General features: G+C 37.9%; 3 protein-coding genes across 6 annotated transcripts in view; all 3 read left to right on the forward strand.

The window, feature by feature from the left end:
* Window positions 1-293, forward strand: part of Ptp61F (Protein tyrosine phosphatase 61F) — a 29961-nt gene extending 29668 nt beyond the window's left edge. Inside the window, exon 9 of the mRNA XM_065483328.1 lies at window positions 22-293. Coding sequence (XP_065339400.1) covers window positions 22-100 — 79 coding nt within the window. The 3' untranslated portion in view covers window positions 101-293. The remainder of the gene's footprint in view (window positions 1-21) is intronic.
* A 508-nt stretch (window positions 294-801) lies between these two features.
* Window positions 802-8188, forward strand: LOC135939698 (RING finger and SPRY domain-containing protein 1-like). Of its 4 annotated transcripts, none has more exons than XM_065484207.1 (13): window positions 802-902; window positions 1117-1406; window positions 1515-1680; window positions 2822-3007; window positions 3059-3137; window positions 3193-3333; window positions 4906-5021; window positions 5084-5227; window positions 5289-5521; window positions 6127-6282; window positions 6430-6534; window positions 7482-7625; window positions 7691-8188. In XM_065484207.1, exons 2-12 carry the CDS (start codon window positions 1141-1143, stop codon window positions 7600-7602), a joined length of 1713 nt encoding a protein of 570 aa, XP_065340279.1. In that variant the 5' UTR covers window positions 802-902; window positions 1117-1140; the 3' UTR covers window positions 7603-7625; window positions 7691-8188. The 4 variants fall into 4 exon arrangements, with proteins under 4 accessions (XP_065340279.1, XP_065340282.1, XP_065340281.1 ...); XM_065484210.1 differs by having other exon boundaries at window positions 3071-3137; XM_065484209.1 differs by having other exon boundaries at window positions 896-1014.
* A 5129-nt stretch (window positions 8189-13317) lies between these two features.
* Window positions 13318-17349, forward strand: part of LOC135939092 (serine/threonine-protein phosphatase 4 regulatory subunit 1-like) — a 33406-nt gene continuing 29374 nt past the window's right edge. The window contains exons 1-2 of the mRNA XM_065483274.1: window positions 13318-13669; window positions 13743-13787. Of these exons, the coding sequence (XP_065339346.1) occupies window positions 13663-13669; window positions 13743-13787 (52 nt within the window). The 5' untranslated portion in view covers window positions 13318-13662. The remainder of the gene's footprint in view (window positions 13670-13742; window positions 13788-17349) is intronic.

Genomic DNA, 17349 nt, shown 5'->3' on the forward strand with positions numbered 1-17349 from the left:
ATTGTTGAAATCTCATTGCAGAAAACGGAGGAAAACGGAAGAGGAAGAGAAAGCAGCAGCAGCAGACTCCAATCCTGTCGAGGATGAACTGAAAGCGTAGCCGCTAAAAGTCTTTTTACTTAAAATTTCTGTTATTTTTGGCAGCTTTTAAATTGTTTGTTTCATCTACATACAATGATGATTGTTGCTTTTCATCTCATTTTTTCTTTTCGGCGTCATTGCGTCGAAACCATTTTTACAAAAACATTATCTTCCACTGTTTTTCGAACAATAAATCCTTTTAACGAGACAAATTTTTGTGTTTCACTCTAAACATTTCCAATCGATAAGGCGTAATGAGATATATAATCCGAGATTATGTTTTAAATATCTAATGCGTTTCAATATTTACAGAGCGATACCAAAGCCGCTTCTATTTGAAGGTTAAATTAAATTCCTTCCACTCCCTAGAGTCACTTGACTCCCTTGTTGCTCTTATTACATCAAATTATGCGTAATTTGAAAAGTTATTCAAAGTCATTTGATCTTGTTGTGAAACGACGAGGCTCGTTTTTACGCAATTCTGCTTGATTACAATCTATCACGTTGTAAATTATACTATCGATTCGCTATCTTGAAATTCGCTAGTGGGTGTCAATCATGGATTTTCAGTTGGCATCACTGCGTCATCATTGTTGGCAGTAATCCCGCTTGTAAATAAAACAAGACCGGCAGAGCCGCCATGGTGCGACTGCAGCGCCACGCCCTTGTCCTACTCCTCTCAAAAGACCATAACATCCCAAGATGGCCGCCGTTCTTACACCCATTCCGCCGCTGATAGTCTCCCTGACTGTGATCGTTTCGTTCACCAGTACATCACAGCGAGAACGAAGGAAACCGAACGTCGAAAGAGAGGAGGCGAGGTGAGCTCAGCACTTCGAAGTTGCTTGGTTTGTTCGTTCGTTGGTTCGGACAGCCTGCCTGGTGCCTGCCACCTGCAACCGATCGGATTCTAATCGATTTTGTCGTCGTCGAGTGCGTGTCGGGTCGGACGCCGCCCGTTGTCGCCCCTTGTCCGCAAGCCCCGAGACCGAGAGAAGGAGCGCGGTGACTCATTGTTGTGTTGACGATTCGCAGGTCGCGGCGATGGACGGATAGAGGATGGGCTCGTGCCTGTGCAAGGAGAAAAAGCGGCGGCGGCGGCGCCGCTGGTCGGACGAGCAGCAGCAGCAGCAGCAGTCCGTGGACGATCAGGCCGATCCGTGCGACAGCAGGCGGCCCGTCTCGTCCATCTCCGGACGGCTGATCATCGACCACGAGCTGCCGCTGCCCACGAGGACGGCCAGGACCGCGGCCGTCCCTTGCCCGCTCACCATCGACCATCTAGTCCTGGAAACGCTCTCCGTCATTCGCACCCTGGTCGAGAAGTATGGAATTGTTTGTGTTTGGCTTAAGGCAGATTAGTAGTTCTTAACGCGCGCGTTTATGTTTGGAACGTGATTTCCTCAGTGTAAACATGCTTTTCTGTTACGCAGCGAGCAAGAGCCACCCGCCTCGATGATTAAGCTGCATGTGATCGCCGACAAGGAGGAAGGCTGGCTCGCCCTGGTCACCTCCATGGTCAGGGTCATCCCCCTGGAGGACCCCCTCGGCCCTGCCGTCATCACCTTGCTGCTCGACGACTGCCCCCTACCGACAAGGGTGCGTGCGTTTATTGTTTAAGGGCGTTTAAACAAGGGTTTTAAATGGAGTTTGAAGCTGCCAACTGAATTGCGGGGGTGTCTCAAATATTAATGCTTTTTCCAAATTTTAACCTGTTTAAAATAAATAATAATTATTGTGTATACAATTTTGATAGAAAGTCACTTTATCTAATCGTGTGAGAGTGAGAAACGTCGGTGATACAGTTTTAAATTCTAAATTATACGCTTTTGTAGCAGATTACGGCTCCTATCTTGAAAATTGTTGATTGGAGGGGCCAGGATTCAATAATAATTAAATTTTTGGCACAATCTAGCGAGAAAAATTAAAAAAAAAACGAAATACTGTACATCCAAGTCCCTCTTGAAACTCTGCTCCAAATTAATTTTTTCCTTACAATTTTTACGAGTTGCCATTAAATTAAAGCTGACGGTAATTCAGGGGGTTTCGTCTTTGCATCTGCGAGACCCGATTTCTGATTTAATCCATTTAACGAGGAATTTACAAGTTAAAATATTTAATTAATCGTTCTGCAAACCATAATTGGGTTGTCAGAACCTTTGAACCTATTGTAATGTCAATAACACATTGATTTACTAAACAAAATATTGATTTTTTTATTTTTAGTTGCGTTTCTGTTACACAGTCATGACCTACTAATCTAGAAATTTGAGGAAACGTTGTGCCAGTAAATAAAATATTTTAAATTAATTTCCTCTAAGCATTATCAAATATTTTGGCCTTAATGAATAGTTTCTGCCCCAATTCACTAATTTGGACAGTCCTTATTGTTTGGAGCCAGCAAAAGATGGCGACACCATTTGTTTAACATTTTAATATCGCACTGTGCACTTTTCATGCTATAATATTTCAGTTGACGCGTTAATAACTAAAAGTGGTCAGTGAATTGCGTTAAAAATAGAAATAAAATATATTTATAGCCAGAAAATGTATTTAAAAAAACATCATCCAATTTAAATTTAATTTGGTCAAAATTTAATCCCTCAGAACCTGTTAAATGATCAATTAACGGTAAAACCGACCAACTAAAATCACAAACTAATTATTAATATTCCTTCCCAGCTATGCATTAATTACATAACCATATTTTAACTCGAATTAATTTTAAGTCTATCCCTAGGAATCGGTGTTGAGGCTGGCCTTGCTGTTCAACCTGTCGGCGGAGCGGTCGGAGGAGGGCCGGCGTTTTCCGATGCAGCAGCGCAACATCTGCGTGGTGCTGGGCTGCATCGCGGAGAAGATGGCCGGGCCGAACAGCATCGCCATCCTGACCAAAGGCACGCTCGACTACCTGATCACAAACCTGGTGAGACCGTTTTTCTCCATTCCTGTCCAATGTCGATTTGACCACCCTTAGCTCGCCTTCCAGAAAGAGGACATGAACCCGTCGGTCATCCTCTTCTCGCTGGTCGCCCTCGAGAAGTTTGCCCAGACCAGTGAGTGATTGAATTTAATTTATGTTTCCTTTTAAATTGTTTCACGTTTTCGCAGCTGAAAATAAAATGACAATTCAGCGGTATTTGAAAGAATACGAGACGAACCCGCTGCTGGGTCTGGAGCAGTGGATCGGCAACCCTGACTACGTAAAACGCCAGGTCGGCTTCTGTGCCCAATGGTGCCTCGACAATTTGTGTGAGTTTTAAATTACTAACACAACACTCTAATGCTAAACACGACTTGACCTCATTATTGATTGGCAATTTTCTATTGAGACTGATTTGTTTCACAATTTAAAGTGGAATGACAGTGAATTACCCTGCATAATCCTATAACAAACGAACGCATTAGGTCCTAAGGATTATGAACAGTTAAAAAAATACTTAGGTAGTGGTGTAAATTTTTTAGAAAATCGATCTCAAAGTTAGCATTGTTTTAAAATGGGAATTCTCAGAGGAATTTTACAATCGTGATTTTCACTGAATTTCCGCATTTGCCCACAGAAAGACTCACACTGTCTCAATTAGAGAATTCTAAATTGTATGAAATAATGTGGTCTAGCGCTGGATATTTTGGAAAAAACTGGCAAAAACTGGTCATCGTCTAGCGCTGCTGGCCAACAGAGGGCGTGACATGCCCTCCTCGCTGTCGCTTCTTGCTTTGTTACATTAGGTGGTTAATTTCACTTTGAATTAGTTCTCATTACCAGAAATATTTAAAATTTTGACCTTGTTAATCAATAACAAGTTTATTGTGTTATTCTGAGTCTCTGATAGCCATAACGGTCCAATTTTACCTATAAAAATTAAAAAAAATGTTAAAATTATAAAAAAATTATACGATTCTCAAAAAATTTAACTTAATTTTGGGCATTTTGATTTATTCCCAAAAGAAATTAACGTTTCTTTAACGGCCAGTTGAAATTTTACAGATAAATTTCTTGCAAAAATAGTAAATTTAAGAAAAATTTGCTCTGTAGAAAAAAATTTCCTTTGCTAAAATTAGAGGGTGGAACCGGTAAAATTCGTAAATTGAATTTTGAGGAACTTTTGGTCAGAAATATATGAAAAATATTGGTCAGTTGGGGTTAGCTCAATTTGAAATTTCATTTTTTAAATACAATAATCACGACCATTCTACTTTCACACAATAGCTTTGTTAATTTTGTGTGTATGTTACGCAACACTCTTTGAGCTTAAGCTAACGAGGTTTTTACCTGTCATCAATTAAATTTAATCCATTTAAAACACTGGTCATACAATCCTAGAAATTCGTGCACTAATAAGGACACTCTAAGCATTGACGTTTTTGTCTTTGGGAAATTAACTGAAATTCAGTAGTATTCACCGAGACAAGGGGGAAATCACATCTCTTTGTAGTCTAATTTAAAATTTCCATGTAGGAATGACTGAAGAGTTCTCTAGAAACAGAATCAAATTTGAGGTCTAAGGTTTCAGGGGCTATTTTTTTGTCTTTTGTACCGTAATCACCAGAGTTTATATATCCAGAAAGACAGTCTCAAAGCTCATGTGATCATCTGTAAAATTTTGCACTCTCTTTTGTTTCTTTTATAATTTACACTATGAAATTTAAAAAACACGAATTATTTAAGAGCAAAATATTCTGTCACCGCCAATACTTGGTTTCTAACCGCCAGATTTTAACTGCACTTGATTTGACGTGCCCTTCTCTAATTCTGTGATCAAACTGCTGCAATTTTACTTAAACAGCAGAATTAACAATTAATGATCATTACTTTTTCCACAGTTTTGGTGGAGGGTCGGCCATTTTCGTTCAACTGTGTCGACCTGTCCAACATCAACGTTATGCTCAATACTAAAGATGTCAGCGAGTATTTGAAAATTTCCCCTAATGGGCTAGAGGTATGTTTTTTCTCCGTATTTTTGTTTGGATATATTTAACAAAATAAATAAATATCCTTTAGGCTCGATGTGATGCCTTCTCGTTTGAAAGTGTTCGCTGCACTTTCCAAGTGGACGAAGGCATTTGGTATTATGAGGCGGAAATCGTTACGCCAGGAGTCATGCAAATCGGCTGGGCCACCAGGGACAGCACCTTCCTAAACCACGTAAGACTAAAAGCCTAAAAATCCCTCACACAAAAAATAAAATAAATTCTAAAATTTCCAGGAGGGTTACGGCATTGGCGACGATGAGTTCTCGTTGGCGTACGACGGCTGCCGGCAACTTTTCTGGCACAATGCGCGGTGCGAGGCGCAGTCGAGGCAGTGCTGGCGGCCTGGCGACATCCTCGGCTGCCTGCTTGATCTCGAAAAGCCCGAGATCTGTTTCTATGTCAATGGACAGCCCCTCGGCTCCAGCACGCATGTCACATCCAACAACAACGTCTTCAAGTCAGCCAGGTCTCAGTTAAACTCATTCAAGAAGAGCCAAACAATTTTTTCTGGCTGTTTTTAACTCTAAATTAGATTTCTTCCCAAAATAATTTTAAAAACTTGGTTGTATTGCAAATATTTTGAATATTATTTTGGTAGAAAGGACAGAAGGGATGTTTCCTTTGATTGGGTTATTTGTGCTAAAAAATAAAATATTTTTTGGCTGATTTTTTATGTGAGTGAATCTGAAATGTTTGGTGTGGAAACAGCCGAAGAGGGGGCGTAACCTAGGGAATACAATGTGGCGGCGCACCACTTTCCCTTTGAGCGGCGAGCAGTGCACTCTTGCCTGCTGTGTCTGCGCCGCCATATTGTATTCCCTCAGTTACGCCCCCCTCTTGACCTCTGGTTTCAGCCGTTTCAACGCCAAACATTTCGATCTTACGCACATCTTAAATTCTACACAATATTTTCTAAATTTAATACCCAAAAACTTAAAGGAAACATTTCTATACCGTTTATTTTGATAAAAGTCTGAAATTATTTTTCTTTGTCTTGTATTATTAAAAAAAACGGTTGTCTTGTGAAGTTATATCCAGGTATTAATTTTTTCTTCATTTTGCACTTGGCAGGTCTGGATTTTTCGCTGCTGCGAGCTTCATGTCATTCCAGCAGTGCAAGTTCAACTTTGGCAGCAGTGCGTTCAAGTACCCACCGGTGGACAGGAAGTTTAAGAGTTTCAACGATCACGCCCACTTGGACGCTGAGGATAAAAAGATTTTACCTAGGTCAGTGTCACTCTCGCTATTTATTACTGTTCAAGCACTCGAGATAAAAAAGGGTGTCAACGGCCTGATTAGACGCTTTATTGTAACCCTCAATGTGATAATCTTTAGAGTGGCAAGGTTGATTATTGCGTCTATATACTGTTGCAGACACATACGCTTAGAACAGCTCCGCAAACTGAGCGTGCGTGATGACTCTTGTACCTTGTGCTTCGATGATTACGCCTCTGTTCAGCTCACTCCTTGCGGACACAGGTCAGAATGAGGAAAATAACTATAAAAATCCTTCTAGGACATAGGAAACTGATGATTTTTTTATGGTTTTGTTTAAAACTAATTTTATGGTAAAAAAGGTAGGCTTTTTTAATGATATGGCTATTTAACAGTCATGAAAAGCTTTTTATTTCCTTTTTGGGCAGTGTTCCAGGTTAGCCAGGGTGTTTAAAACCGGTTTGAACCAGGCAATTTTGCCAGCATAAATTGTCTTTTTTTAATTTGGTTCAAAATGACCAGTTGTCTAAACCTTTCGAAGCCGCCAACAGATGGCGCAACCATAGACTTTCTTAAAAATCAAGTTTTAAGGCACTTCCGCTGTGATTTCAGACTCAATCCTGCTATTGTGCATTCTTCACTTAATATGCTTTCTTTTGACGTGCTGAAAACCACAATCGGTTCAGCCATTTTTGCCGTAGAAACGTTGGAAAAGATTTGTATTTCTAAAAATTGCGTTTCATGATTCTACGGCGATTAGCTTAACCGATTTTGGTTTTGAGCACGTCAAAAGAAAGCATATTAATTGAAGAATGCACAATAGCAGGATATTGAGTCTGAAATCGCAGCGGAAGTGCCTTAAAATCGAAAGTCTACGGTTGCGCCATCTATTGGCGGCTTCAAACACTAAAGGTTTATACAACCGGGCAATTTGTGACTAAAATAGGGTGTTACCTACTGAACACACATGTTAAGATTTTATTTTTGATGTTGAATTTCATAATATAAATATTGAATTTTCAAAATTTTGCTGAGATGTGTTTTTTCTTGAATTATTTTATTTTTTTCCTTCATTTTTGCTACTTTAGCTGGCTAAAAACCGGTTAAAACCGGCTTGGTTGAAATTATTTTTAAAAAATTCGGTATTTTTTGTACCCTGTTTTTCTGTTGCTATTTTATAATTTAATATTCTTTATCTTTTGTATTTGCAGAGGCTTTTGTGGTAACTGTGCCAAACAGCTGGCCGAGTGTCCTATGTGCAGAGCAACAATTAAAGAGAAGCAGCCATGCGAGTCTGAACGAGAGGCTGACAAACGGGCGGGAGAGACGTGACCCTCACCCCTGAGGCGCTTCAGGTTTGGATTATTCTCGAATTATCATAAAACAACCCTTGTAATTGTTAACCTTTTTTGATTTGCAGGTCTGCCACTCAAGAATAATAATCTTATGCTAATTTAGTGTCATCTATGAATCGTGGAAACTGTGATGAAGCATTTAATTGTTAAGTTGAGGATAGACATAGCACAAGAGAAAGAGAGTTATTTGTAAATTATTTGACGAGAGGTTGCAACAACCACGCGGAGAGTTCGTTTGGCATTGGGTCGTTCGAGATTTGACGCAACGTCGTTCATAGTTCTAGTCTGAGATTCCATGCAGTCAGTTTTGGCCCAAAATTGCGCGGGCTTGGTTTCGGAAGGGCAGTAAAATTCCACATTTGTTGGCAAAAATTTGTTTTGGAGGCTACGACACCGCGTGTTTGGATTTTGCTATTGCTGCTTTCCAACACGATATTTCTCTGTTAATTGATACCAAGGATCAACCACGGCTATGAGTATTTCATTTCCTATTCAATACAATAATGCATACTCTAATTTATAATGACCGCCAGTTTTAATTGAATAAAATACTTTTCAGTAAATAGACTTGTTTTTCTTCTAAAATCACATCATCGATCCTGAAAATTAGGCCTGTCGACCAGAAATAAATAAGAGAATTAGAAGAACTTCATTATATGTTGAAAATTATTAGCCTTGGGGCCAAGTTAAGAGGAGAAAATAATTGCAATTTAAAGGGAAAAATTATTAAAAGCATTGAATTGACCTTTAAAATAATTTTACTTTCATAATTATTTCTCTTATTTCATCGTGCAACTCAGTTCCATATATATAGCGATTTAGCGATACACACAAACTCATACTTCATCATTGAAAAAAATAATTGAATTTTTCTGAAAATTTTCATCACTACTTGTAAAACAGTTAACTACAAATCCACTTAAATTTTTACTTCATTCAAGCAGAGCTGAAATATTTTAAAATTCTGTCTGGGGGAAAACGTCAAGATAAAATTTATTGTAAAAAATCGACCCCATTCAATATTATTTTGTAATTTGTATTCCTTTTCAGTTTTTCAAACGTAAAGGATTTTGGGAAATTCAGAAGTTTATAAATTAAAATTCTAACAAAAATATTCATCAAATTAAGGCGCGATTATATTAAATATTGAAATAATAATATTATTTCATTTCACATTTTCAAATCAACGCTAAAGCAAAATTCCTTTTCATAATTTCCAAAGTTAATTTCTTGCATCTCTTGAGCAAGAAATCGGTGACATTTGAGTGGTAAAAACCGTTGAAAATAAGTGGTGAAAAAACCTGGTGCGGTGAGCAAATGCAACCCTGTTATTAATTTTCGGTCTTTAAACGAATTTTAAGACGAGATGCCTGCGATTTACGCCTAAATTGTTATGTTTTTCGCTTCTACAGTATAAAGTGTGCCCTCATCATTTGACAAATATTTTTTCTCCCTCCAACAAAAAAAATTGAAATATCAATAAAATATGCCTAAAATGGCCTCTTAAACCATTTTAAAGAGAGTTAATTGCTACTGTTGCCATTGCTTAAAATTATCCCTAAGGATTTAGTTTATGCCAAAATTGCTATGATATTTTTGTTTTTTTAGAAAACATTCGCCTTTCTGGTAGTTAGGGCTACCGTACCGTACTTAAAATCTTATTTTTATTTCCCATCAAAGAACTCCATCAGATAGTGTTACGCAAATCTGTCTCGTAAATATGGTCAAGCGTTCTCAATTTCGGAGTAAACTGGGAAAATTTTAATATTTATAAGTCCCTCTGTTTGATTAAAAATTTTTCTGGTCAACTCCTCATTTTAGCAAAAAACTCGAATTATTATTTATAACTGTTGCTCTATAACAATTCACTTGAATATTGAATAAATAGAAATTTGGCGTGATGCACTGAGGAAAAATTGGACATTCCAGTGTTTGGAATGCACCGCAGCTAATTTAACGATTTTTGGCGGTTGGAGAAATCCTCGCTCCGTGCAATCCCTTTTCACTCCCAAATGCTCAGCTCATAGAAAAATAGTATTATCATCTGCCCATGAACATAAATATCCCAACGACATTATATTTTTCCTTTCCACGTTCCGCACGTCCCCCATGTTTCATAAAGCTTTTTTTTCCACATTCGCAGCACCGCCGACCCACGTACAAACATATAAAACCCTGGAAAAGCACATGTTGCGATCCATTCACTTATGTTACACCTTTGAGGGTTAGATCCTTTGAGGGAAAGATCAGGATGACCTGGCTACAGAATGCCAACTCACACACAATGCGACTTGGTCTTTGTTCATTTTCTGGTCCCTTTTTACTAGATGCGGCCTGAGACTCGACAACAGGCAGGTTGCTGCTACCTCTTCTTTCCTTTACAAAACTGGACGCCCCACATGTAGGACAAAATATTTTGTGTTCAGGAGAAATCTGCGCTCTGTATTCCCTACTCCCCCAATATGATGTTGCTGGTTTCCAAGTATTTTCCCACCCAGAAACTCTAATGTATTTTTTCCCTGGTCAGTAGGAAAAAAGCACGTTGCTGCTCCTTCTTCTTTTAAAAAGCCAGAGGTTCCTTCAGAGGATCCCTCAACAGCTCAAGGACAAATATTTTGTGTAGAGGAGACATCTTGCTGCGCTCTATATTCCCTACTGCTCCCAATATGCTGGTTTCCATGTATTTTCCCACGCGGAAACTCAGTGTCATTTTTCCCTGCCTGGGTTGACAGGTCAGTTGGAAAAACGGAAATTCTTTGGGAATACTCTTAACTTAAGTTGTCCATTCAGGAGCTTGAAAATAAATGTGTTGCTTCATTTCATTAAAAAATTCCGAGGAGCAGCTGCGAAAAAGGTTTTTCTGGTCATCTATTAGGAAAATTAATAGAATAGAATATTTTTTGAACTATTTCCAGCATTTATACGAGGCTGCTTTGGTTAAATTCAAAGGTTTTAGAGGACAATCAAGAATATGGTACATATTATACAGATCAGCATTCGATATTAAAACCTAGTCAGGCAAAATGTCTCTATATTTAAATTGAGATAAATGTCAGATTATAAAATTTAAAAATAAATGTCTCGGTAGATATATTAAAATTAAAAAATCATGGGAATCTGAAAATAACTTAAAATTTTCCCCTTCAGTCAACTATCTAGGCGTAACTTTTCAAGCATCTGGCACTTGTTTTAGTCAACTTATTGATTGAAGGGTTCAGGCCTCTATTTTCGCAACATTAAAAATAAAAAATCTGTGTAAGACCTCTATTGATACGGCCACAAAGTTATTTAATTTAGCAATCTCGCCTGTTGCATCCTACGGTATTGAAGCTATTTGGTCACATTGAGATTTAAATGATTTCAATCAATTAGAAAAGTGCTAAATCCAGATTCTTCAAAAAGGCGCTGCTCGTTAATACACGAATGCGTCCTTTTTTCTCTTTGTTAAAATCTCCGCTCTTGTGTTACAAAAGACTTGTCTTGTCGCCTTCCATTTTTCGACCCTAAAAACACTTTTGTGTCGTTTTTCTCATTTATTTTTGCTACATAATGCCTGTCTCTACCTACCGCTGTGATAATGTTTACCTTCGTAGTTTTAAAATTAAGCTTTATTCTGCTTTAAGTTCACATCTGGTCGATTTTTCTTGGTGAATCTCGATTGCTATTTAATTTCACATTTTGAAATCAACGCTAAAGCCAAATTCCTTTTCATATTTTCCAAAGTGAAGAATTTTGGGAAATTTATAAGATTATATATAAGTTAAAATTCTAACAAACATATTCATAAAATTAAGGCGCGAATCTATTATTGAAAATTCTGACCAGGAAATACCTCTGGTAATATTAAAATTTTGTTAAAGTAATTAATTGTCTTTTAGTACAATTTATAAATAATTTTTTACTTTCAGTTTGTTCGTCTCTCGTGAATCAAGAATGAGAGGAAACAATTATCCTGTGGTTAAATGTTAAATATCTAATCTCAGTAAATAAATTAATGAAAATTGAAACACTTTTTGTATTATTTTTAAAGAAAACCCCCCGTCTAGAAAAAAATTTGTCAAATAAAATTTATTGGATAATTTTTTACTTAATTTTTCATGCATCTTAGATATATTCCAGGGAATTAATATAATAAAAACCCGCCTAAAGACACTTCAAAATATTTGACATTCAGTTTTTGCAAACTTAAATATTTAATAAACTGGTCAGGCAATAAATTGCATGAAATGGAATGAAACAATTATGATATAAAATTAAAATTTGTCGAACTTGGTTCCTTTCCTATTTTTTTGAAATTCAATTTTTATTTTTCCTTGATATTTGAGCACACCATTATTTTAAAATTCTGTCCAGGAGCAAAAAATAAAGTCGTGCTAAATAAAAAAGGAATTTCTAAGTATAATAGATCTCGTTATGTTTATGAATTGATTGCGAAAGACTCCAATTTATATGTAACTGACTTAAAGGTTAGATTTAATCTACCAGAGACTGATGTGTATATAAAGTTCTGTAAAGAAAACAAAACAAATAGACTGTTAATTTGTTCTGAGTTTTTTGAGACTGAAACTATGATTAATGACAACTGGCGTGGCCCTGATTTTCCTGATAGACATATTTTTGCAAGATTTGCTTGTCATGGATATCACTATATTTTCTGTAATAATGCAACGTTTCACTATGAGCCTAATTATGATTGTAGATGTAAGTTCTGTGGCGAGACTTGTGAAAAATATCATATCCAAAAGTGTACAGCAAGAAAACTTACTTTGAGAGAAGCAGCGAAAATGTGTAAAAATTGATTAACCTTCAGATGTAGAGTGTTGCACGCATATTTTGCGTTTAATAAACCATTAATAATAATAAATAAAAAAGGAAAATAAAAAACAGTCAAACCAATTCTATATTAAATATAGTTTGTCGAATTTGTTTCTTTGTCAAAATTTTCGTCGTTTGTGATTTCTGATGAAATTATACTGACTGACGATCAAAATTTAATCATGTTTAAGAGGAAAAACATGAAAAAAAGCTAATTACAAAAAAATTAAAAACCTCAAAGCCTCTAAAAAATTGTCAAGTCCTTAAAATTTAATTTAAGACCAAAAATTAAAATTATAAACATTCTGAAACTACTACTACTTACAATTAAAGAAAGCGTTAATTATTATAAGTTTCTGCTGTAGAAATATTACATAAAGGATTATCTAAATAAATAAATTTACAAGTAGCCCAGCATCATAATAATATATATATATAATTATCTAAATTATTAATTTATAATTTGTGGTTCAAAAGGCTAACTACTTTTCCTGAAACGATTTATATTTAATGTGACAGATCATGATAATTTTAATTTCTAAAAGTTGATAACATATTAAAATTCATATATTATTAAACAAATTATAAGAAAATTTGATAAAAAATTAATATTTCCTACTTTGGTTTAATTAGTTCATTTATTGCGGTTAACCAAGCTGCACGCACTAGACAAATAATAACAGATTAATTAAGTCGTAATAAAATTATTGCTACAACCCGTCATCCTTTATTTGCATTAATCACACTCTTGTGTCTTGTATTTGCATAAATAACGAAGATTAATTAGCAGAGCTGGAGCTGTCACTATATTTTTACGCGGGTAATGTGACTAAAATCGGTAGCAACCAGGCCCAGATAGACGGTGCTGCCATCTGCTCATCCGTCAATGTTTCCCGCTTTTCGCCGATTGCGAATTACGTCAAGATTGCGTCGGCCGCGTCGTAGAAACGACTTTTCCGACGATTTCAGACAAAAATTCGGCCGGCGACGAGAGAAAGGCGGCTCGGCAGGGCACGGCGGACGTAAAAGGACGGCAAAAGGTCGGATTCGGCGCGGCGAACACTGGTGAAAAAGTCAATTGCGATCGGCGCGGCTGGTGCAAGCTGCGAGTCGAGTCGCTCGTTCAGCCAATCAGCGCGCGCTTGACACGGCGCGTCGACCAATGGTGTGACGGATCGACAACAGTACGGGCACTTGGAGTGCGCTGTTTGTTTCTTCCAACATGGCTGGTGAGTGTGTTTGGTCCCGAGACGCCCTTTACCGACGCGCTAATCGCTGCAATTCGGCCGATTCTGCTTTCAGATCTGTTCTCTCAGTATGGCGAAGACACGGCCAATTCGGACGAGGGTGAGTTTCGCGCTGGGACTCGGGCGGCCGGGCTGGCCGCTGCCCAAACACGGCCCCCGTCGCCCCCGTCCTCTGGCGTTCAGACTTTTTATTATGTATTGCCAAAATGCGTTCGTTGTTGTTGTCCCCCCGACGATGTGCAGACCATGTGATTCGTACACACGTTCGCGATGCATTCGAATCGAACGCGACGTCCGGTCGCGCTGCACCCACAACTACTGCGGACCCAGCGCCGCTTCTGCGCATTATTTTGGTCCGTCGGCGGTCGATTGGCGATTCGGCCGCCGCCCCAGTTCGGCCTGGCCCTCTCCCCGGCCGCCCGGCTCCCGAAAAGGGCCAATTTAAGCTAAAATCCGAAATGAAAGTGCCGTTGGGTGCAATGTTTGTTGCGGAAGTGGTTCTGAAGCGCACTGACCTTGCTCCGAGATCCTCCAAAATTATTAAAGCTTGGCCATGCCCCTTGTGCAACACCAATGCCGCCGCGAATTAAAGTATTACGATTCAATTTGTCGGACGGAGAAAGTGATAAGGTTAACCATTGGTTTATTGATAAAGGTGCAAGTGCATGTGCTCTCTTTGACAATGAGCTAGCAAACCAGTTTTTTTTGCCGCAGATAAGAGAGAAATGACGCATTTTGTAGCATTTTCCGCATTGCGTAGATAATCGAGAGCTCCATTCAGCACAACAAGCTCAGTCACATCTGATGAGAATGAGTAACGTTTTTATTCTGAAGAAATAGTTTTAAAATTGATTTTATGACTCAGAGGTTTGGATCGGGATTTTTAACTCCCGGAAGTGCCCAGTGGAGTCATCGGTGAATAACTTTTAAAACTATTGAAATTTTAGAGATATCAGTTTACTTAGGAAAAATTGAAAATTCCACTATTTAATCATGGATTAAAAGGATTTTTTAGAATCTGGAAAGATCTAATCTTACCAAATTACCCTTATTGAACTGCCTAAAAAGCAGCAAGGGCCAGAAGTGCGATAGAATTGGTTCGCACTGCGCAGATGCAAGATGGCGTCAGAATGTGGGAAGCAAAAACCTTTTTGTATTGCCGTTCGAGTGTCAAGCGTCTGTTTTTACGATCCAAAACACACAATTCACCAGTTGCATAAACCCTAAGTGTTCGAAGCCGCCAACAGATGGCGCCACCGTAGACTTTCGATTTTAAGGCACTTCCGCTGCGATTTCAGACTAAATCTAGCTACTGTGCATTCTTCAATTAATTTGCTATTTTTTGACGTGCTGTAAACCAAAATCGGTTCAGCCAATCGCCGTAGAATCGTGAAAAACTATTTTTTGAAAAAAAATATTTTCCAACGTTTCTACGGCGAATGGCTGAACCGATTTTGGTTTTCAGCACGTAAAAAAAAGCAAATTAATTAAAAAAAGCAAAACAGCTAGATTGAGACTGAAATCGCAGCGGAAATGCCTTAAATCCGCTCAAAACAAAATTTTTAAGAAAGTCTGTGGTTGCGCGATCTGTTGGCGGCTTCAATAACTAAGGGTTTATGCAACTGGTTAATTAGAACAAGTAATGCAAATTATACGTCACAATATTAACCAAAACTTGCTTCTTTTCGCGCATTTTCACGTGACCGTTTTTTCGCGCCATACTCCACCTGACGCCATATCTGCGCGTCGCGAGAATCTGGTCCCCGCTGCTATAAAGGACTTGCGTGTGGGATGATGAAATCTTTTTATAAATAAACGCTTGTCACTCTTTTCACTGCTCTAAAATTCAGCCACAGCACAGTGGCTCAGAAATCATCAGTTTTTTCCCTCTGTAATTTAAATCTGCCAAGTTCCGAAGAGGATTTGATTTTTTTTTATTTTTCAAGTCTTTATCACTTAGATGATTTTTTTTATATTTCGATTTAAGTCAATTTTTTTATTGCATAATCTTGAACACTCAGCAAAGTCAGTTAAATGTGAACAATGACACTATTAAAGCAGCGCAGTTTTATGTTAAAGCTATTACAATTTTTCTTAATGCAGCAGTTTTGCTCAAAATAACCTTTTTAAAGGAATTTAATTCCGGGTTGCAAAAGCCCGCATTTAAAAAAATGCAGTCCAGTGGTAAAATGCGTTTTTTTGTTCAATTTTTCCCAGTTTCTTGCAGGCAATGTTTTCACCTTATTTTTAAATAATTTACCAATTATTAGCACACAACCTCAAACTGAAAAATTGTTAGAGAAAAATATTTTTGGAGATATTGAGGCAGCAAAATGGCTATTTAATGGCAAAGATGTGCACAGTGGAGGAAATTTTGAGCACTCTGACCGCAAATTATAGATTTTCACGAGGAAAATAGGGAATAAATTCATTTCTTGCGCAAGAAATTGGAGAAATTTGAGTGGTAAAAACCGTTAAAAATAAGTGCTGAAAAAACTGGTGGTGAGCAAATGCAACCCTGTTAATTTTCGGTCTTTAACTATTTAAACGAATTTTAAGACAAGGTTCCTGCAATTTACGCCTAAATTTTTATGTTTTTCGCTTCTTTAAAGTGTGCCCTCATCATTTGACATATAAATATTTTTCCCCCTGCACCGAAAAAAATTGAAACATCAATAGAATGCCTTGAATGGTCTCTTAAACTATTTTAAAGAGTGTTGCAACTGTTGCCAATGCTTAAAATTATCCTTTAGGAATCAGTTAAACCCAATTTTTTTCAACATCATATTTATTGGAAAAACTTTACAAGTCCAGCCAATTCAGGACGAATGGATGGCTCAGTTAGCTATTTAACAAAATATTATGTTTTTTTGAGCAATTGAGCACTGAGGAAAAATTGGACATTCCAGTGTTTGGAATGCACCGCAGCTAATTCAACGATTTTTGTTGGTTGGAGACATCCGCGCTCCGCCGTCCATCCCTTTTCACCCCTCAGCTCAGCTCACAGAAAAATAGTATTATCATCTGCCCATTAACCTATCCCAACGACATTATTTTTCCTTTCCAAGTTCCGCACGTCATCCCACGTTTTACTAAGCCTTTTTTCCTCACTCGCATCCCCGCTGACCCACGTTCAAACATAATAAAGCCTTGGAGCACATGTTACGATATCCTTTAAAGGAGGTTACACCTGTCAAGGATAGATTCTGGATGATCTGGCTACAGAATGCGCGCACACACACACAATGCTTGTTGGTCTTGCAGCGACTACTGCAGTCTTTGTTAATTCATTCCCTTGTTCCTTGCTAAATTCCCTACTCCCCCAATATGATGTTGCTGGTTTCCAAGTATTTTCCCACCCATAAACTCTAATGTATTTTTTCCATGGTCAGTGGGAAAAACGCACGTTGCTGCTCCTTCTTATTTTTTTTTACAAAACCAGAGGCTCCCTCAGAGGATCCCTCAACAGCTCAAGGACAAATATTTTGTGTAGAGGAGACATCTTGCTGCGCTCTATATTCCCTACTACTCCCAATATGCTGGTTTCCATTTATTTTCCCACCCAGAAACTCTAGTATCATTTTTCCCTGCCTGGGTTGACAGGTCAGTTGAAAAAATGGAAATTCTTTGGGAATACTCTTAAGTTGTCCATTCAAGAGCTT

The sequence above is a fragment of the Cloeon dipterum genome, chromosome 3 (assembly GCF_949628265.1).
Source record: "Cloeon dipterum chromosome 3, ieCloDipt1.1, whole genome shotgun sequence".
NCBI lineage: Eukaryota > Metazoa > Arthropoda > Insecta > Ephemeroptera > Baetidae > Cloeon > Cloeon dipterum.